Here is a 22,696-nt window from a genome sequence, read left to right as displayed (position 1 = left end):
TGAAACCAGTCAGGAAATGCTATCTGTAATTCAGTATTAGTTATATATGAATTCAAGAGACTGGCTTACCTTCTTTGTATTTTTTATGGCCATTACAAATGCCTAAATGTATCATGTCCAGTTCTGGGCTCCCTGGTTCAAGAGTAACAGGGAACTACTGGAGAGAGTCCAACAGAAAGCCACAAAGATGATTTGGGGACTGGAGAATCTCTCTAATGAGAGGCTGAGAGATCTGGGGCTCTTTAGCCTGGAGAAAAGGCTGAGAAGGGGTTCTTATCACTGCTTATAAATATCTAGAAGGCAAGTTTCAAAAGGATAGGGATGAACTCTTTTCATTGGTTCCCATTTACAAGAAAAGGGGCAATGGGCATAAATTAAAATGCAGGAATTTTCACTTGAACTTCAGGAGAAACTTCTTTGAGGATGATGGAACAAGGAACAGGGTGTCTAGAGAGGTTATAGATATATATATATCTCTTATATAGGTTATATCTATCTATCTATCTATCTATCTATCTATCTTCCTAGAGAGGTTATAGACTATCTTCCTCTGGAGATTTCTCAACTATGAATGATTTTTTGGGTACCCATTTCTCTGGCAATTGCAAAAACAAAAAGAGGTTACTTTACAAGTTTGATGGTAGATTTTCTAGGGACAGTTTTGTGGACTGCGGTATTTAGGTAGTGGGCTTTTTAGCCAAGAATATTTGGCATATTTTCTCTGGTTATGTTGGTTCTTTCTTGATTTTCCAGTATGGATTAGTTATATACTTCATGCTGTTCTTTCAATGGTCTTCAGTGTTTACATGTTGGATCTTTAACAATAAGAACGTCTCGGATAAAGGAATTAAGTTCTCTGATCAGTCAGTTGTCTGGCTTGAAGAAAAGGGCTTAGGAGTTGTGAAAGGGATGTTCCATAAAGTTGTGGAGTGGTAGACACTGATGCTTTGTCTTTGAAATATGTTGATTTTACTGATGAAATCCACAGTTATCAAAATCTCTATTATTCCATCTCAATGTTCTTCAGGACCATGGAGAATCCCATTCTGGAATTTGCAGTCCAGAATGTAAAGCTGAATTTTTAATTAGAACAATATTTTCCCTTCAAAAAAATGTCACTTAATGTGATTAAGTGAAATATATAGAAGAGGGAGGAGGAACTATAAGCTTTACTGAAATTTTGCTTTTCTGGACAGGACATTCTTACAATGGAAAAACATGAACTAACTATTTAGAAGAAATATTCACAATACTTAAAATGAAAAGTGCTAAAAAAGAATTTATCTTATGAAATTCCCCCCCAAAATATAATTTTTTTTTCAAATAGGGATGCATCATGATCCCACTGCATGTAAACAAGAATCGATCATTTAATGAGGCATTCCCTTTATATCTCATGCTGTCAAAATGCCTTCTGTTTAAATACCCTTAAAATTCTCCTGGAAACAAAATCAATATTTTATTTATTATTATAACAAGCATATAAATTGGTAAGAAGATGAAGGGCATGTTTATACTTTCTAATGGAACACTGTGCACATATTGGCAGGCTAGCATGGACTCCATGCCAGTATGGCATATGAAATGCAGAACAACGTCAGATGACTAGCTCAGCCTAGAACTACTTTCTGGCTTAGGAATTCTGATAAGCTAATAAATATATGCAGCTTCCAAATGCAATCAGCTTCATGTGAGCTAGTTAACTGTTTTGCCAAAGCATTTCAGTTCCAGGATTGTCTTTCCAAAAGCTGGACCTCTTCTAAATGGCTTGTCTAAATGCCAAAATGACAGAAGCAGAATTGAAAATGTCTCCTCCTGCCTGTGAACGCAGCCATTGCATAGTGCATTTTTCCTTACTTTATTGTGCTATGAAAAATAGAATTACATTATTTTCTGGAATTGCAAAAAAGGGGAGAGATATACTATCTAAGATCCAGTTAGAGATTCTTAAAGTATTTGGTTCTGCTCTTAATTCTAGAGCAGTGTATAGGTAAGGATTTTCAAAATCTTGTTTCCCAAATGTTAGGATTTTTTGCTTTGTTTCCCTGTACCTTATATTAACTCCATGAATTTGAAAGTGGCAAAAAATCTTTTCCATATTGCAAGGAAGTGTCTGGATGAATTGGGAAGTACAGCTTCATTGTGAACATAATTGCACTTCTTGCAGATAACTGAAATAGTAAGTCAAGCAAGACAGCTTCTAACAGTTGAGTCAGATTTTTAATTTTATGATTTAAATTATTAATAAACATTTTCCATAAGCTTTCTGCATAAAAAATGACTTCATATCAGAGTGATCATCTGGTCTTGTCAATTGTGAGTGGTAATCAGAAACTGTTTTCCCATAAATGTGTACTTACACTATGCCTTCTGACATACACACCAAATGTAGGTGGTGAACTACTTACAAGCTTTATACAACAAAAATTAATTTTGTAGATTCTAGTTAAAATAAAACTAAATTAAACTATGCCTGTAGGATTAAAACACATGAAGAATTGAGTGGCAGGGAACAGTATTTATTGTTTGCAGATTTTGTTTTAATTTATTTATTTTATTTAATACCTTGGGAATCCTGAAACCCCAATTTTGTCAGTTATGGAAAGCCGAATGAAGGCTACTATTGACAGTGTGACTGAAGTCAGACAAAATGCTGTGATACCTAAAGAAGACTAGAAAATCAGTACAAGAATGAATAATGCTATTGTATAAATCAATAGTGTTTCCACATCCGATGGACAGCTCTCTCTTGAGACTGCTATGGTGGTAATAGAAGCAGACTTAATTAGGAGTATAAATATTTTTATAAGGAGACTGAATGGTTGAATTTATTTATGCTGAAGGTAGATTGGAAACTTCTATAACCTGCCTTCTAAAACAGGATTTTAGAGTGCAGCCATTACCATCAAACAGGAAAATTCAAAATAGAGAAACATTTGGACTGCAATTAAAAGGCAGAAATTTAAGGTGGTGCAGAAATACATTTGACATCTTTCTCAATGTGAATTAAAAAAAAAAAAAAAAAAAAAGGTTTTAAAAAATACCATTTTAGAAAGAAGTGTGTGAGGCAAACATATACTTTTCATATAATGGTTTATTGCATATTCCTGTGATGTATCTTGGCTGGCCAACATTCAAATGTTGAGTAAGAGTCAGGATATTGGGCAAAATGGACAATTATTTTTATTCAGGGTGATGGTTTCTCTTCAAATTGCCATCTCAAATAATGTGTTCCAATTTCTCTCTGCTTCATTTGTCAAGAAAAAAGAATGAATGGCAGCTTTGATTTCCCTTTTTGCCTCCCCAAAGTAGCCAAATATTTTGCAGCATCTTTCAGTCATATTTCATGCTTAGAATGTATGAACAGGTCTAAGACTATAAAAAATATCTCACAGAATCACAGAACGCTGGGTAGGTAGGGACCCCAAATATCATCTAGTCCAACCTTCCTAGTTAAGAGCATAGTTTAAATGAGATGGCCCTCATTCTTGTGTTTTATGACTTGGATAAATAAGAGATATCATTCAGTTGTTGAATTAAATTAATAAATATTAGAATATTTTTTTTTCCTTCAGAAGTAAAACCAAAATTAATTACTTAGAGTTCATTGGAATCTAATAGAATCAGAGAATATTAAGGTTGGAACAGTAGCTCAAGAGAGTCAAGTAAGAGCAGGTTACTCAATTCCTCAATTGTCCAGTCTGGTCCTTAGTTTTGATTGTCATCCACAAAGTGAACTTTTCCCCCTGATATATAAAGTCAGAATTGTCCTGTGTTCCATCTGGTACAAGTTGCTTCTTGTTCTTTCCTCAAGCAAAAAAATTTGCTTGCTGTTGGCACTGTGGTACCTGAGTGCCTCCCAGAGAACTGCTCCTGACACTGGAGGTTCTTTTTGTCACCAGTGACTGACCTTCAGGTACTTCCAATACAGATCCCCTCCAGGTACAGTTATGCACGTGTATGTGTGTTGACAAGTACTGTTAGCCAGCATTTGTCTCATAATTGCTTCTGAAGGACAGCCTGAGGAACCAGGTGCTCCTTGTTTGGACCCAGTACTGGCTGCTCACAGCCCCCGTGTAGAACCTGGCAGTCCAGCCAGTGGTCCTTGTAGTTCTCTTCACTCCATTTGCTCTAAAGATGCTGTGGGAGACCATGTCACAGGCTTTGTTAATCAAAGTAAATGGCATCCTCTGCTTTTCCTTCATTCACTAAACCCAACCTGTACTGGCAACCTCTTGGGTGGCACAGTTCAGTTTTATCAAGTCCATATTCTGGGTATTATTTTCTGCAGGATTTGGTCTGTAACCTTCCCAGGAACTAAGGAAGATTAGTGTGTGTTTACCAAGATCCTCCTTTTTGCTCTTATTGAGGGTGGATGTTATGTTTATCTTTTTCCCAAAGTCTTAGCCTTGAGAAGTCCACATGAGATATTCTGCGTCACCATGAAGCCCTTTGTCACCTGATTTCCTCCACCTGTGTAGGCCCAAACTCGAAAATCCACAATATGCCACGGTGCATCTACTTGCATGTCAAAATATGCATAATTTTTAATATAAGAAATAATAACTTTATAATTTACACTCCAGTTGCTATAGAGGCCAGAATTTGAGCTCTTTTGCCTCGTGACCACTACTCTGGTCATAAGTTCAGCTTCTTTTTCTGATTATTTCCCCCCATCCCTCATGGGTTGGGTTGGAAGGGACCTCCAAAGGTCATACAGTCCAACTCCCCTGCAGTGAGCAGGGACATCTGCCATTAGATTTTTCCCACAGCTCTCTCTTCTGGGATTAAAGTTCTAGTAAACTGAAAAACCCAACCCTGAAAACCCCTGCGCTAAGTGATGGACAATTAATTTGAAGTTACTTGAAAGCACCCATACAAATAATTGTTAATATGTATCATGGAAATGCTGTGTAAAGTGGTACCAATACATAGAAGAGAAAGTAGTAAAAAACAAATCACAAGGGATCATAAAATATGGTCTGTTTTTGAGCACTAGGATAGGAAGGCTATTCTGTTGTGCTTCAGTGCCTGGTAAATTTACTATCACAGACACTGCTATGTTATAAGGAAGAAGAGAGTACATTGTTTGGCAAGGCCACAAGTCAAAGAAGCTGGTAATAGCCTGCATGTATCTGGAAGGCATTAGGATTGAAAATGGGGGCAGTGTCATTGGTGTGATTCAGAAGCATCTAAAAAAACCCAAAGAATAATATTAAGAATAGCAAAAAAATAAAATTACATTAAGGGTCAGTCTGTCAAGAACACGTCCAACTGATGAGATGTTAAAAAGCTGTGGACATACTCCCATGGGAACTGGAGACAGCCCATGAGCTACAGTGTGGTGGTTTAAGCCTTAATTGGAGTTTAATCTACCAAAAAATAATCTAGAGTTGGTTTGGAAGTAGGAGAAGCAAATTTTTTAACAACATACATATATATATATATATATATAGCGCAATAACGTGTATGTGGATTTCAGTCCTTTAGGGAGGCATGGACATGGCAGGGAGATCGGGCCTGACCATGTGGCAGAACCAGGAGGCCAGCAGCAGCTCTGGGTCCTTTCCAACACGCAAGGCAGGAGCGAAGAGAAAAGATGCCTGAAAGAGCCTCCCCTTTATAGTCTTTCTGCCCAGGAAGGGGGAGTGGAACAGAGCAACTTAGATCCAGAGGATCCCTCCTCCTTGGAGGGAGAAACCACGTCCACCTGGATCAGGTTTCTTTTGTCCCCTGGGGGAAGCAGGGCTCTTGCACCCCAACCCCAGGATGGGTGTAACCCAGCACATACAATTATGAAACTGAATTGACTAGCACATTAGAAAATTTTGTTTTGTTTTGTTTTGCTTAGATATCTCGCTTACAGGAGCCTCAAGCGTGCGTGGAGCCTATCTTGTTCTTGCACAGATTGTTGCCGTTCTGATGAAGAGATTTCACCACACTAGGCGAGACTGGAGAGGAAGTCTGTCAAATGTACTTCTGCCTGTCCTCTTTGTTGCACTGGCGATGGCCTTGTTTAGTGTGAAGCCGCTGACTGTTGAATATCCTTCTCTCAAGCTGACACCAAGACTTTATGACAACACAGAATCCTTCTTTAGGTAAAGGACTCATCCATCATTATCCAATATCCAGGCTTCTGGGACCTTTACCCTTGAAGACTATTTGTATTCTAGGAAGAATAATAGGTTACTTTTCACAATAGCTGTTATTTTTCAGATGTTTAGTACATTGTTTTAGATTACTCTGAGGGAAAGATAAAATTAGAAAAACATTGTGCAAAGATTTTTTTGTAGAAAAGGGCAAAGACTTCAGAACAGTTTGAACTTGGTAATCTGTTTCAGTGTCACCTGTGGCCATTTATATGTTAATGCGCTAGTGTTTTAAAATAAGCCCTTTGCATGTTCATTCTAACTAACTGCTTAGGTCTGAAGCCATTTTCTCAAAATAATTCTCAGGTTTGAAAGTATCACACAATAGTAATGCAGGCTGGTGCCCTTCTTAGTCCCTAGTTTTGATATGTTCAGCTATGAAGTGATCGGATTTATTTGTTTACTTACAGTATCTATATATGAACTGCATCAAGTGCATATCATATACAGACCACCTTCTCCACTGCTCAAATATTCAGATATCTTCATAAATACAACATAACTCTTAAACCATGGTAACTCTTAGGAATGCAGGTTTATCAATAGAAAGATAGCCATGGGGAGATGTTTAGAAATTTTCTTTACATGTTCTCATAGAATCATAGAATGGTCTGGGTTGGAAGGGACCTCTGAACGTCATGTAGTCCAACCTCCTCTGCAGTAAGCAGGGGCATCCTCAACTTGATCAGGTTGCCCAGAGCCCTGTTGAGCTTCACTCTGAATATCTTCAGGGGTGGAGCTCCAACAACCTTTCTGGGTGAGTTGTTCCAGTGTTCCATTACCATCATGGTAAAGAATATGTTCATAACTCTTCCCTAGTTTGAAGGCACTGCCCCTGGTCCTATCACTACAGGCTTTTGTAAACAGTCTCTCTCCATCCTTTCTGTAGGCCCCCTTCAGGCACTGTAAGGCTGCTATTAGGTCTCCCTGGAGCCTTCTCTTTTCTAGGCTGAACAAACCCAGCTCCCTCACCCTGTCTTCACAGCAGAAGTGCTCCAACTGCCAGATCATTTTCATGGCTCTCCTCTGGACCCACTCCATCAGCCCTGTGTCCTTCCTATATTGAGGCCTCCACACCTGGATGAAGTATCCAGGTGAGGTCTTGCTAGAGCAAAGTGGCAGAATCACCTCACTCAATCTGCTGGCCACATATCTTTTGATGCAGCCCAGGATGTGGTTTGCCTTCTGGGCTGCAAGCTCACACTGTCTGCTCATGTCCAGCTTCTTGTCCATCAGCACTCTTGAGTCATTTTCCATAAGGAACCTTTCTATCACCTCATCCTGAAGACTATATTGATCGTGAGGATTGTTCAAGTTCAGGTGCAGCACTCTGCACTTGCTCTTGTTGAACCTCATGAGGTTCACCTTGGCCCACCTCTCCAGCATGTCCAGGTCCCTCTGAATGACATCCTGTCCCTCTGGCATACTGATGACACCACTCAGGTATCATCTGCAAACTTGCTGATGGTGCACGTGATCCCACTGTCTATAGCATTGATAAAAAATATTAAAGAGCACATGTCCCAGTACGTACCCCTGAGGGACACCACTTGTCACTGCTCTCCATGTGGACTTCAAGCCATTGAGCTCTCTGGATGCAACTGTTCAGGCAATTCCTTATCCACTGAACAGTCCACCCATCAAATCCAACTTGGCAAGTAGGATGTTGTGGGAAACTGTGTCAAAGGACTTGCAGAAGTCCAGATAGATCACATCCATAAGTCATCCCTTGTCCTCTGACATAGTCACTTTATCATAGAAAGGCACTAGGTTTGTCAGGCAGGATTTGCTCCTAGTAAAGCCATGTTGGCTGTCTTGAATCACCTCCCTTATCCTCCATGTGCCTTGGCATGGCATCTAGGAGGATCTGTTCCATGATCTTCCCAGATACAGAGCTGAGGCTCACAGGTCAGTAGTTCCCAGGGTCCTCCTTTCTACCGTTTTTAAAAATGGGTGTAATGTGTCCCTTCTTCCGGTCACCAAGGACTTCACCTGACTGCCAGGACTTCTCAGATATCAGGGAGAGTGGCTTGGCAACTACATCATCTAATTCCCTCAGGACTCTGGGATGCATTTCATTAGGTGTCACGGACTTGTATATCATCAGGTTTCTCAGATGATCATGCACCTTGTCTTCTACAGTGGGAGGGACTCTGTCTCCCTGGTCTTCATCTTGTGTGCCATCAACATGAGAGCCATGAGGAGAGGGGCTGGCAGTGAAGACAGAGGCAAAAATGTTGAGAATCTCAACCTTTTCCTCATCCATTGATATCTCAATGTCATCTCAAGGTGGAGTAAAAAGGCTTCATCAATAGGCGCCGCTTGATCAGGTGGCCTGTAGTGGACTCCTTCCAAGAAGCTCTCTTTGTTGTCTTGATCCCTAATTCCTACTCATAGGCTTTTGACCTGCTCGTGGCTATTCTTTAGCAACGACTCTTTGCACTCTCTCCACTTCTTTACATGTAGATCTAGGAACAAGATATTTATTTATTTTTTCCTGTTTTGGTGTATTTCTTATGCATGGGTTTTATAGTTCTTTTATTTCTGGTAAGCTGATATGATCTTGAGCCTGAAAGTTAATAGAAGTAGACATATTAACATGTTTCTGTTTCTTTTTCTTTTTTTCTTCTCATGGCCCACTTGGAACAGCATTGAAGATGATTACCTAGGAAATCTTTCTCAGATTCTGCTGAGATATTTCTCTGATTGGGACCACACATGCATGCATTCTAAGCAAGGGTAACTATGAATAACATAACTACACCCTTTACTATAAATGGTAAATATTGTAATTTTTTTTCTCTGTAATGTGGACTGTCTTCAGCTTTTCTTGGGAACTTGAGGTTAATGACAAATCTGTTCTGATGACAGAGACGGCATCCAGGTAAAGTATGAGAGTAGACTTCATTGTGAAAAGCGTGATCCAAATCCCTTAGGAGTCAGTCAAGAGGATTTTGATCAGGTCTGGTTCCACATGAATGAAGGTTAGACAGTCATTACAATATTTGCTAGGATGCATTCCAGATTTCCAAATTTGGAAAGGCAGAGTGATGACCACGCTTTACTTATCTTATTGCTGCAAACATAAGGCATGTGACTCCTTTGCTGCTTTACTTATAAAAATATTTTTAGTTGATGCAAATGAGTAAAATTGACATAACTTTAGACACAGCTGTCACTGCTAAAATGCTAAAAGGTGGTTGTTACTCAATGGCTGTTCTTTTATATTCCTTTCATTTAATGGTTGTTCCTATTGTAATGTTTATTCTTATTAGGAAAAATAATTCGTGTTGGGAGATGGAATCTATATCACTCAATGATTCATGTGGATGTGTAGCTGAACAAGAGGTGTGTCATTTTGTATTTACTTATGTATGCAAGAATTATATGTGTGCATATTACAACTAGTAACTTGACTCTTCTTTTTGAAGGGCTAGAGAAAGAGGTAAGGAAATAAACCCTCAGAACACTGGCTTTGTTATGATTGAAGAGTTCCTTCTGATTCATCTAATGTTTGAGCTACAAAGTCTTGATGGAAAGAGCTAGCACATTTTTTTATGTATATTTGTGCATGTGTGTATGAACTAGAAATGGCTATACATTGATCTGAAATAACAGGAACCAGAGATGGCTGAATTATTTATCTTTGCAGTTCCAACTTTGCTTTACGTATGTCATAGGACCATAGAATAGTTTGGGTTGGAAGGAACCTTAAACATCATTTAGTTCCAACCCTTCTGTCATGGCCAGGGACACTAGATCAGGTTGCTCAAAGCCCCATTCAACTTGGCCTTTAACACTTCCAGTGAAGGTATATTCAACCATGTCTCTGGGCAAACTGCTACAGTGCCTCACCATCCTCATAGTGAATAATTTCTTCCTTATGTCTAATCTAAATATACCTTAAGTTTAAACCATTATCACTTTTCCTATCACTACATGCCCTTGTAAAGTCTCTCAGGTTTTTGGTGAGTGGTGGCAGCATCAGGTGAGCAAGTCTCATGTCATTCACTGTATATATAATTTAATTAGTATTAATGTTATTTCTATAGTTTCTTTATTCCTTGTATTGTTCTATCAAACTGCTCAATTCAACCTCAAGGTTTTTGCATTTTGTTCCCAATTTCCCTTCTCATCCCACTGGGGGAGCAGGGGAGAAAGGAGGCAGTGTGCAAGCGCCTCTGTCATGCCAATTGTATCTAAACCACAACAGCATATGAATGAGATTTAATTGTTAGAGTTTGACTTTGATTTGGGTTATTTTTTTGACTCTAAAACAGCCTTCGAGGAAAGAACTTTCCTGCTGACTTTGTCTCTGAAGTTTTGGCATAATAAAGAACGTGAAACTGTGTCTGTTGTGGCAAATATACTTCCCTGGGTGGGACCATTCTGTGAAATAATTTATCTCTTTCATAAAGATATAAATTTAGAGGAAGTGTTACCACTGTAATACAGAAGTACAGTTTTGGGAAAAGTGGAAGGAGGAGACAAACGTTTTACTTTGCTGGGCAAAGTGAGATGCATAATTAAAATATGAGAAGCTTACATAAATAAGTAGAGAATGGGAACTCACAATAGGAGAGGTCCATTAACCATGAAAGCTCAAAGGGGGAAAGTCACTGGACAGTGGAGACAGGACCTGCATCTGTGAGCTATGAGAAATCAGAATCTCTGAGAGTGCATTTCAATTTCTGTAGGGTAGAGATGTCAAATAAGCATTAAATTTTTTCAGTTGATATACATAATCTACTTTATGAGGCTTCTGAGATATCTGATCATAATATCTGTCTCTTTTTCTTTGGTTGCGAGGCTACCCCAGTGAATCATTAGAAAACACCTTATTCTTGTTTGCTGTCCATCAGTGAAATCTTTAGAAGGACATTGCTTTAATTAGAATTAAAGCACCTCATATTTATCTGGTGCCTTCTTTGTGTTTCTTCTCAGGCGCAAGTGAATAGCAGTGTGGATTTTTTAAATTACTGTAAACCTTTCTAAACATATATACAAGGTTTGATGTTTTCAAAAATACCTGACTGGCAGGACTGCAAGATAAATCAAAGGTGGTTCTAATATGTAGTGACACAGTTATCTGACATGCCTTATAAACATAAAACCATATATAATTTATTGAAAAGTTATCAAAGCTGATAAAGGTAAATCCAGTTGAAAAGCAGTGTTGTAAAAGCTACATAATATTAAAAAAAATATTCTAAGTGTAGTGCCACTGATTTGTAAGAGAGCTTTACTTACCTCATGCATACTGTCTTTCAGATGTGTCCAAGTTTCAATACATCTGCTCCCTATGTGAAGAATAAGAAAGGACATATTTTGTATAATCTTTCAGGGTTCCTTGTAGAAGAATATTTAGTGAGGGCTTCCAACAAAGCAAGGTAACCTTACAATATGTAGATGTCTAAATGTCTATCTGAAATATTTTGTTTATCTCGTGATAAGAAATACAGTACCTCCTGATCCAATGCCTAGACCTATGTGACTGAGAATATAAGGCGTAATTGCCTTTATCTGTTGGTTGTTACCAAGGTGTAGAGTCATGCTAAGGTAATAAGGAACCCCGTCCATGGTCACTTCTCAAAGCTTCCTCCAGAAGTAGCATAATTCCTTCTAGGCATACCCTGGCTCTTCTTGCCACGCCGCGAGTTATTTCAGCACAAAAGTGAAAGAGATGCATATGCAAGTCAGGTGAGCAATACAGTTTCCATTCATCAGAGACTCAAATCAAATAGAGGTGGATATTCTCCAGCTAATAATTTATTTGAAGTAAAAGGCTGATACCCTCTGGTAAGACTTCATGTTCTGTGATATGAGCCATGGAGATTGTAATCTACTGTGTTTTGAGGTTCATTTGTGTGCCTTTACAGCTCAACCACTACCTTTGATGTAAGTGCAAATACTAGACCATGTATAATTTCATGAAGGAAAACAAAGCATTAGGCATTTATGCTTTAAAAAAGAGTGTATAGAATTTGATAAGAATAGTGGTAAATATCTTAGGATGAAACATCTGAGCTGAAGTATGAATGGAGGAGAAAGAAGTCAAGCAGTTTAGGATATTTCTGAAGTTCACTTGCTCACAAACCCTTCTGTAGCTAAGGGGTTTTAGCATTTGCAAATTCCAAATTCCTATATTCATTAAAGCCTTTACTAAAAAGTAGTAATAATGTTCACCTGATTCAAGAGACTATCAGACTCCTTTTCGGCAGAGAGGGCTTTGTGGGGTGATGTTCTACTTTCAGTTGAAAAACAATGAATCAACGTGGATATCACTTTATTTTCTATTACCAGATATGGTGGTTGGTCTTTCAGAGGAAGTCAAGTATTTGATAAAAAACTGAATAACACCAAACCTAAGCCTCTGGCTAAGGTAAGTGTTGCACGTACATGGGTGTGTTTGTACCTTCACAGCATTTAGCAAATAATAACTTGCTGCATAAAATCCTTTCATTTAGAAACTGGGAGAAAGCCCCTGTAGTTTTTTATAATCTACTTCTCTGCTTATCATTCTTGAAATATTCTCCTGTGGGGTGGTTGGTTGTTTGTTTTTTGTGTGTGTGTGTGTGTATACTTCTTTCAGAGTCTAACTGAGCTCACCTTTAAAACTGTTTTTAGGTAATTGGTCCAGGTATTCCTTATTTATTTTTTTTAATGACAAAAAGTCATTTTCACAATTGACAAAACTTCACTGAACATCTCCAAATGAATTATTATTGATACTGTGTTTTTGTTGTTGGTTGGTTTTTTTTTTTTTTTCATTCCTGCAAGGAATAACCTTTTTTTTTTTTTCCTATTTTTTTCTCTTTTCCCCCAAGTCTCCTCACCCTACCCAAAATAAAGATTCAACTTCTAAATGTAGCCTTTTCTGCATAACAAATATACTACGCTGTGTTTATAACAGCCTTCTCTAATGTGGATTGCTTTACATATTAAACCTTGTGCCTTGGTGAAATGAGTCTGGTTGTGAAATCTGAATCTCTTCTTCTCTTCCTTGGGAGGAATATAAAACTGTTGTCAGAGGATGTAGTAAGGCAACTAGGAAGGCTAAGGCCTCCTTGGAATTCAACCTTGCAAGGGAGGTGAAGGACCAAAAAAGGTTTCTTCAAACACATTTGCTAAGAGGAAGCTGTGAATTTTTCAGATTCCAGATTAGAATATGGAAGAAAGGTTCTTCTGCCTTTCAATTGTTTTATGGAGGTATAGAAACTAGATTTTAATTGCTTTTATTAAAGAAGAGGATAAGGAACAATGTAAATCAGCTCTATCCCCAAATCCATTTTAGAGCAAGTGGTAAAACATCCATGTGCTAAACAACATGTAGACATTCTCCCATCTAATATGATTACATGTTTACTTTTGCAAAACCAGTGACTAGTTGGAATGTCTTTTCCCATGTAGTCTTGTTAAAAATCTCTCTACTTTATAAATACACCTTACATTAGATATCTATTTTTTAATTTTGGGCATTTGTGATCTCCCTTGACTCCAGATTTCTTATAGCTTTGAACTCCAGTTCCATCAATCCTTCATTAGGAACTCGAAGTCCTACAGAACTGCAGTGAGATGTACTTTCCTGACTGCTGACTTTGTCCTATATATATTTAATCATTTTAGAACCTTGCTTTGACATGTCTGCACAGTGGGTTTTTATCAGGGTCCTTTTTTTGCTCTACTTGCCATTAGCACAGCAATAAATTATATTTATACCATTAGTGAGTAAGCTTCATATTTCAGATCCAAAGAATAGAGTGGAGTAGGTTTATAAAGGGCACTTTGTTATCCCAGATACCTCCTGGAAGTGGTTTCAACTGATGCAATGTCAAATTATTGCATTAACCTTTCAGTAATTAATGACCAGACTTTTACTTTGACCTTTCAGGCTTGTTCATGAGACAGTGAATGTACAATTTACATAGCTTTGTATGAAAGAAAATGAAAAATTTGCATTTGAAGAGACTTATTGTACGATTCATTTAATTTCAGAAAATTTCTGAATATTTACATGTTTTTCTCCTAAAGCCAACATTTTTTCCAGTTCAAATTAAAAGTACCCATTTAATACCAATTTTACTTGGCCTAATCCTACCATGCTACATAAACTGCATACACAGTGTAAGAATGGACCTGGAGAATGTGTATATGTGCATGCATGAGACAGAATTTAGCTGCCACGTGACAAATGTGGCTGACTAAAGCCCTTGATTATTGACATTCATTGACGATCACTGCTATATGGCAAAAGCACAACTCCTCAAATTCTTTGTAATTTCATGACTGGATATTCTTTGATTTCCTTTGATAATGTGGGCAAAAAAAGTGTTCCATAATAATTTCTCTGTTGCATTTGTTCATAACACAACTAAATATTGGAGAAACACAGTAATTTCACACAGTCCTGAAAGGCAATTTGCACTGTTTATGTGGCATTCTGAAGCGTGCAATTCTCTAATCTTAAAGGTAGAGATTAGAGGCTTTACTGTACAGTATTAGTAAAAGTGTTCAGAGTAAGTGATGTCTCTCGAGTCTAATACCCCTTTTCTCTGCCTCCACCCCAAGAATCTGACCCAGCAATGCCTAAACATTCCTCTGTACTGCCTCATACTTTTTTCATGACAGGCCATGGGTTAGTCAAAATTTCAGTCCAGCATTGTTCTGAAATATTAATGACAGATATGGAATAATAGAAATTATGTCTTTAGAGAACTGATAGCTAACATGTGATGTTTTCCTTGGGGACAAATTTTATTGATCATGGATAGAAGATAAAATAATGGAAACAAAAATGACTTATCTTAATCTATATATTTTAACATTGTTCATATCTTTTCTGCACTGTATAAATAATTACATGTGTGGAACACAAGAAATATGAAAGATATTTCTGGAAACCATTATTTTTCCTTTTAAATATTTTACATTTGCAATCAATTTAATATAAGACACAAGACTTTAGAAGAAAGAGCTTAGGTATATTTTCTGATGATGTGAGCAACCTCAACTGCCTCTTTTGCTAGATTGTAAGCAATGAAATGCCCAGTTTCAATGTGGTTATCTCCTGGTGGTTTGATTCCGTTAGATAACACAGCTTGAATGAGTAACTAATTAATGTGTGGGGTATTGAAATGTATTGCTACATTGTTACATTGTTTGAATATTAGTCATAACATTTCTAAGGTATTCTGTGAACAGTTGAGACCTTTCTCTGCATCAATTTAATGTGGATGTGCCATCAGATTTTTGCTTTATTATTTTCTTAATTGCCCCCCCCCACCTTTTTTTTTTTTTTTTTACACAATGAACACAATTGCTGTGGAGTTTCATTATGCAGATATAATTTCATATTTAGCACATTTTTTTCCCCAAAGATAGAATAAGAAATAGGTGCGTATGGAGAGGGTGAAAAAGGTTACCCTTGATCACTTATTTATGTTTCTTTACTCTCAATATTATTTGCACAGAAGATCTATCAGTAAAAGATTTGCAGTTTATCTCAGGACACTGAGGTTCTATTTTACTTAATTTCTTTAAAGAACTCTTTTGCTGATTAAAGAATGGGAAATTTAGTTTGTGTAGACTGAACTGCAGAACAAAGGAGTTACCTATGAGTTTCCAAAAGAGAAAAAGTTTGGGATTTGTCCTTTTTTTTTTTTTTTAGTTTTCATTAAATGTGGGGATATAAGATGCTGTCAAGAAATCACACAGTTCTGAAGACTGTCAAAAAAGGATATATATTACCTTTATTATAAATGATGTGACAATATTAATCAAAATATTAATAACCTTTATTAATATTAAAATTGCCAAATATATAAAAAAGTTTGATGTGCAGTTAGAATATATTTACAGTGGGAATGTACAGTATTTGGGCAACTATAACAATTTAAACAATTTTATGCAAACCAGGGGGAACTAACAGAAAGAGAATACCCCAGGATCGAAATGGTGCTTGACCACAGTGCGGGAAGACTCAACAAGAACTGTTAATGCCAAAGAGGCAGTTAATTAGTTACTCACAGCTGGTTGTACCCAAGTAGGGGGTGCTGCTGCTGTGTATTAGAGGCTTTGGGGTGCTCTCATGTTCCAGGCATGGCAGGTTGCCAGCAGGAAGGCCACGTGGTCATTGATGGCTGGTCTGGCTTCAGCAGATGGCAAGCTGTTAACAATGCTGTTGCGACGGGCTCTCGATTTGTCCTGGGTGAATTGAGGCGTGGCAAAATCCTGGTCACATGGGGAAGCAGGCTTGGTTCTGACTCCTAAGCTCATGGCTTATCTCATGGCTTGCAGTGTGTATGTGCATGGCTTTATCCCAGGCTCTGGACTGGGCAACTCGAGGTGATGCAACTTCACGCCAGTCCAAGCAGGTTCAAGCATGAAAGGCTTGAGCAAGGCTGAGCAAGGCACAGGCGACTAGAAATTACCCTGTATATAAATCTTGCCCAAGACTGATTAGACCAATAGGGCATGAAACCAGCACATAGTTACCCAATGGGAAGGGTTTCTGCCTGGTTGTGGCTAGAACACATACCCTCACCATAGATACAGTGTTGTTTACCAGACATGCATGGTCCTGTCCCCTTTGTTCCTCTTCCTGCATTACCCTAGCTTTCTGCAGGATGGAGGGGAGAGTAGGGGACCATGTCTAGACACCTTAGTGTCTGTCTGGGTTTGTACTGGGGCCGTTTGGCCCTACCATGATAAAGATCACATACAAAAGCATAAAAATTGCAAAATCTAATGCAAGTGAGAGCATAGTAGACCAAAGCTGCTCAGTTTTCAATAATGGGTAGCAGATTTTATGTCAAAAAGGTTCAAGGGTGAGAGGCACAGAATAAATGCCAGTGGAGCCCAGAGTGGTATTTCATAGCATGATATAGAATAGGTGAGAGGAAAATAGAATTGTATCTGGATACCACTAGAAAGAGAAAACAGAAATAAAAGGGGGAGATGAAATTGTGGAATGAAGAATGGATTGTAGTCACAGATGATTTTACATGACACTAGATCCAACAGCAAGCACATATAATAATTTGAACTGTTTTTCATTATGGACAATATGGGTTCAAAGGCACTATATGATGCAACATAGAAAGGAATTTATTTCCAGAGGCAAAGTAAAACTCCCACCTCAGCATATTAGGGGTTGGGACATATCAAGCTCCTAGCAATGGTTCTAGCACATTTAAGTGTGAATGTTGAATATATTTATCAAGGTGTGGTGATTCTCCATGATCTGTGGGCAAAGAAAATGCTACAGAAGAATTGCTTCCCTGTAGTCTTTTGAGAGATTGCCTTGGCTTGCCTGTCTTAAAGTTCATCTGTGTTAATTTCCTTGATGCTTAACAAAATACTGATAACTGATTGGCAAAGGAAGAGCCAGAGCTTTGTCTTTTATGGAATAGTTTCACACCTGGTAACCAGTTCCTCCTTCATGCTTTCTTTCCCCACTTTCTAGGATATTCTGTTGCTAGATATTCTGTTCCTATGTGTCACTTGCAGGTATTGGAGAAGTCTTTTTGGAATTGCAGTAACATTCTCCACTTGTAACACTAGTTTTACACATTTTAAATATTTTTCATTAAATTGACAAATGTTACTTTTGAATTATTTTTCTTCTGTTTAACCAAATGTGTGTTGGGGAAGGAGGCACATTAAATTAGAGAATCTCAGTTTAATAATCAACATAAGTGTAGAGCTCCAACAGTAAAAAACAAATGGCTGCATACTGTTAAAAGATCTGAAAAATTAGCTGATTCTGTTCTACCTAGTTCACCACCTTCTGTAAATAAGTGTCATAACAAGAGGCTTAGATATCTTTGTGCAATTGTTCAATGTGTGGGAACTTTCCTGTAAGCATTCAGATTCAAATAATTTTTATTCATAGTTTCCATTTTCTTTTCCAGGTGTGGTACAACCAGAAAGGTTTCCATTCGCTGCCATCTTACTTAAATGAACTCAACAACTTCATTCTTTGGTTTAATTTGCCTCCTGATGTGGACTGGAGACAGTATGGTAATAGTCCTCCTTTAAGTCTTTTTTTCTTACCTTTTGGTACTACATTTTAAAATAAAGTAACATTATTTAAAGTATGAACATTTTTTTCATATTATAAAGTAGAATTGCAGAGTCACATTTCTTGGAAATATTTATAAGTTGAACTTTTATTTAAACAGAAGGTTTGTTTATGGGAAGAGTATAGTGAACAGTAAGGTAAAATGTGAGTTTACATCTCACTATGCCATTATCAGTGCTTTACAAGGGACATTCCTGTGGAATAAGTGTCAATTGGTTCTCTACACCTTGGATCATAGAATCACTAAAGTAGCAAAAACCCTCTAAGATCATGAAGTCCAACCTTGTACCCAATGCCTCCATGACACCTAGATTGTGTCCCAAAATGCCACACCTGCTCATTTTTTTAGCAACTCCAGAGTTGGTGACTCCTCCACTTCCCTAGGCAGCCTGTTTCAATGCCTCGCCACTCTTTCAATGAAGAAATTCTTCCATGTCTTCTTCAGGTTAAACAATCACATCTCCCTCAGCCTCTCCAAACAACTCATCAGCTTTGTTGCCCTTCTTTGTACCTGCTCCAGCACTTCAATGTGTTTCTTGTACTGCAGTATCCAATGCTGGATGCAGCACTCGAGGTGCAGTCTCACCAGTGCACAAAGTACAGGGGCACAATCACTTCCTTACTCCTGCTGGCCATGGCATTTCTGATACAGGCCAGGATGTTTTTGGCCTTTTTGACCACCTGGGTAGGCTGCTGGCTCATGTTCAGCTAGCTGTCAACCAATGTCCTTTTTCTGCTAGGCAGCATTCTGGCCACTAACATCTGTCCCTGTGAAACTACTGTTATTACTGTGAAACTACTGTTACAGCTTGCTTAACTGGGATAGTTAATGCACAATAGAGTATTATTTAATGATGTCTTTCTCACTTTAGTCTATCTACTTATGAAATACCCAGGGAAAACCCAGAATATCCTGAAAATTCATAATGCAACATGACTTTCTGTAGCATCCTGTTACTCAAGGAACAGGAGAGTCTGGTATAGCTTATTACTGTATACAATGAAAGATTCTCTGTGTTCTCTGATTGTGGATTATCTGATTCAGATAACCCTGAACTATATAAGAACTAGTTTAAAAAAAAATAATTTACAAACTGACTTAAAAAAACACCCCTGCAGCTAAAGAATCATCTGTTAACACAGGTGAACTTCAAGGAAGTTACAAACTGGTTTGAAATCTGGGCTTGATAGTTCAGGCTAACATCTGTTCATGCCTCTTCCCTTCATTCCTAAAGTTCAGTTAAAGTGTGAATTACTTTGGTTTAAAGAAATTAAGAGGTAGATTATGGTAAATAGAAAAGATTTTTTTGTAATGGTAAAATGATTTTCAGTGTGTTTATAATGAACGTGGAAGAAAGAAGATGAAAACCCGTGAAAAGAGAGAAGGAATCCTGAGTAAATGAAAATGGAAATTAATTAAGAAAAGCTTCCATAGTGGCAATGAAAAAAAAATAATCATTACTTGTTTTCAAGATGGCTAGGATTTTATTTTTCTAAATGAATTATGAAAACAAATAAAAAGTAATATATTTCTGCAGAAAGTTTTGATGAAACAAAGTCAGATATTTTAATGAGAATTTTTAATGGTAATCAATTTTTAATCCACTTTCCCTGCAGCTCATGAACAGTGCCGATGCTAGCTTGTTTTCTGTAATATTAGATGTCCCATTCTGGAACTGAAATGTTTATGTACCCCCAGACTACAGTTGGAGACCAAGGATTTTGGAAAAGTTATATTTTATATTGTTGCATGACATAAAAACAAATTAAGCAAAACAGTGCTTAACAAATATTTGAAGTCTTGGACTGTCATCTATACAAATACGTGCTCATTATGTAATCTTCTGGCAGTATGTGTTGGCTAAGTCTCTTCACAGGTAGAGTTCATGAACTACAAAGCAGTATATTTTTGTGTATAAGGAAGGCATGATTGTGGTCTTGACATATAATGCAGAGGGACCTGTTAGAGAAAAGCTAAAAAAGAGAAGTCATTTACCTATCCATGTGTACATCATATGTATACATGTGTGCATGCCCACAAATCTCTATATATGTATGTATGTGTAGAGACAAAATATATATATATATATTTTTTTTTCTTAAAAAGCTCAACAGTTTTCCAATGCTATACAGGTCACTTTCACACCTCGTTGTATACAGGTGAGTCATAATGTGTTTATCCTGCTGGAATATAGGGGAAGGACTATTATCTTCTTCTTAGATATCTGTAAAGTACATTGATTTAAAAAAGCTCTTACATCATTACTCAAAGAACAGAAAGTTATCACTACAGAAAGGCCTTGTGGGATGCACCCGCTCCATCTGAAAGACTCCTATCGAAGTCATTGACTTTTAAAAACCTTTCATGTTAGGGCTCATTGTAAGCTTTCATATAGCATCCTCATTTTTTTTTCAGATTTAGTTCTTCAAAAGAGCTGAAGGGATCAAGAGACCCATTTTCTGCTGAGTTTTGGTGGAAAGTGACTGAATAGTTTCCTGATTGCTTTGCGAATTATAACTTCAAACCCCTTTTCAAAAGAAACTGTGAAATGGCATTTAGTAGAAACCTCCTTAACCATATCTGGTTAGTGAGGGAATAGTAAAAGAAAAATAATGAATGTGGCTACTGCATGTGAATTTGACATAAAATATGAGTTGTCATTTTCAGTAAATAGTTACGTCTCATTTTGGACGATTAGATACACTGTCATAAATTTTAAATGACTACAAAGAAAAGCTTGTAAAAAGTCTCTATTTTTTGTTACACATAATATTTAATGTTATTCTACTCTGAAACATATCATCTTCAATGAAGACACCAAGATTGGTCTTCTATTCAAGTCTTTTAACAGCTATACCATTTAGAATTAGTAGCACAGATCCAAACTAATCTATGTACTCAAAACTCAACATGCTATGTGACAGGAAGAAGAGGTTGTTTACAAAGGAGTGCCAAGAGAGAGGCTCAGACCTACCTAAAGTACAGTGCAGAACCGCAAAATAAACCAAGAACAGTTCTGATTAGCCTGTGGTGATGGCATGTAATCTTGAAGAAACTGAGATTTTTTTCTCACTATTAAGAAGGATCATGGAGCAATTAGTGGCATTTCAAATGTAATTACTCACCCCTGTCCTAGCTGAAATTTATAGTTAAAACTGTGAAGCTCTTACTTTCCTCCTTCCGGGACTGGTAAAAATTCCCTTGCTTTGTAAAGTCTTTCTCTGAAGAATACAAGAGATAGCAAGCAAACTGTCACTTTTTCTCCTTTTTTCTCAAAAAAACCCAAACAAAAACCTAAAAAAGGAACACACCACAAAAAAAAGTAGTTAATTGTAGGCAGAACAACTGAGGAAAGAAGGGGAACAAAGTTTCTTACCTTGAAGCCAGCTTAAAAATATATTGCCAGATGACTTTTTGCTTGGGCTTTATTGGGATTGACATCTTGCTTCACTTCTTTTCAGAACTATACATGCATAAATAGATCAATTAATAAATATACAATCATGTTTCTTTCTTGAAGATACTCTTTTCTTCACTCTAATCAGGGAAACAGTGCCTTCTCATTTCCCAGACTTGTAATTCTTATAGTACAGATTAATTTGTCTAAGAGCATCTTGGCAAATTACATGAAAGACTTCTTCAAATAACACATCTACTAATGGTGAATCAACACCTTATTAACGTGAACCTTCTTTTGATTTGCCAACTACTGCTGGGCTTTAGTGTACAGCTTTTGATTGCACTTGAAAAAAAATAATCTTTACCTTGTACTAGTTTTCGTGCAAGTTAATCATCACCCTCTGTTGTTCAGCTTTTTACTGCCCAGTGACTTAGTGGTTTGGATTACTTTGATTTGAAGGTGAAGAATGAATAATTAAAGGGGCAAAAAATAAATGCATAGATATATTTAGACAAATTGCACCTATTACTGGAACAAAGACAATTTTTACCATTTTATAGATGGGCTCTAACAAGATATCACAAGGCATGTTCAATTAAGTGACATCCTGCAGAGTTCATCTAAGGCTGCCAACAATTTATTTTTTTTTGCCAGAGATACTGAGAAGATTGCAGCTGCTGTGAGGATGGATTTTTTTTTTTTTAATTGTGAATAACATATTTTTATTAAATAGTCATATGGTGGTGGTTTGATCTTACTGTAAGAATGTCCAGTTGATATTGCATTACAGCTGGTACCCCTGTCAGGTACACATGCAGAAATAGGTAATGAATAGCATCAAGACCTGTTAGACAGGAACTTTTTCACCGAAAATGTCTCTCCTCTTTGCCTTTTTTCCATCTTTTCCTTGAAAAGAAAAAAAAGCAAAAAGCTACAGTTTTTATACATAAACTACCTTCCATTTATGAAGTTCAGTTTGCTAGATTGCTACAGGATGGTTGTGCCAAGAATCAAAATAAGCCTAACAGTGCATTGCTACTCAGAAGTTTTCTTGTCTCCCAACT

The 22,696-nt window shown here is 37.4% G+C and overlaps 1 protein-coding gene across 1 annotated transcript in view; it reads left to right on the top strand.

Annotated features, from left to right (window-relative positions):
- Positions 1-22,696, top strand: part of ABCA13 (ATP binding cassette subfamily A member 13) — a 155,000-nt gene that overhangs the window by 89,190 nt on the left and 43,114 nt on the right. The window contains exons 37-42 of the mRNA XM_054164325.1: positions 5,852-6,098; positions 8,799-8,888; positions 9,425-9,497; positions 11,421-11,539; positions 12,453-12,531; positions 18,062-18,170. Of these exons, the coding sequence (XP_054020300.1) occupies positions 5,852-6,098; positions 8,799-8,888; positions 9,425-9,497; positions 11,421-11,539; positions 12,453-12,531; positions 18,062-18,170 (717 nt within the window). The remainder of the gene's footprint in view (positions 1-5,851; positions 6,099-8,798; positions 8,889-9,424; positions 9,498-11,420; positions 11,540-12,452; positions 12,532-18,061; positions 18,171-22,696) is intronic.

The sequence above is a fragment of the Dryobates pubescens genome, chromosome 9 (genome assembly GCF_014839835.1).
Source record: "Dryobates pubescens isolate bDryPub1 chromosome 9, bDryPub1.pri, whole genome shotgun sequence".
Lineage (NCBI taxonomy): Eukaryota > Metazoa > Chordata > Aves > Piciformes > Picidae > Dryobates > Dryobates pubescens.
Note: the sequence above shows the minus strand (reverse complement) of the source record. Positions and strands in the feature narration are given on the sequence as shown.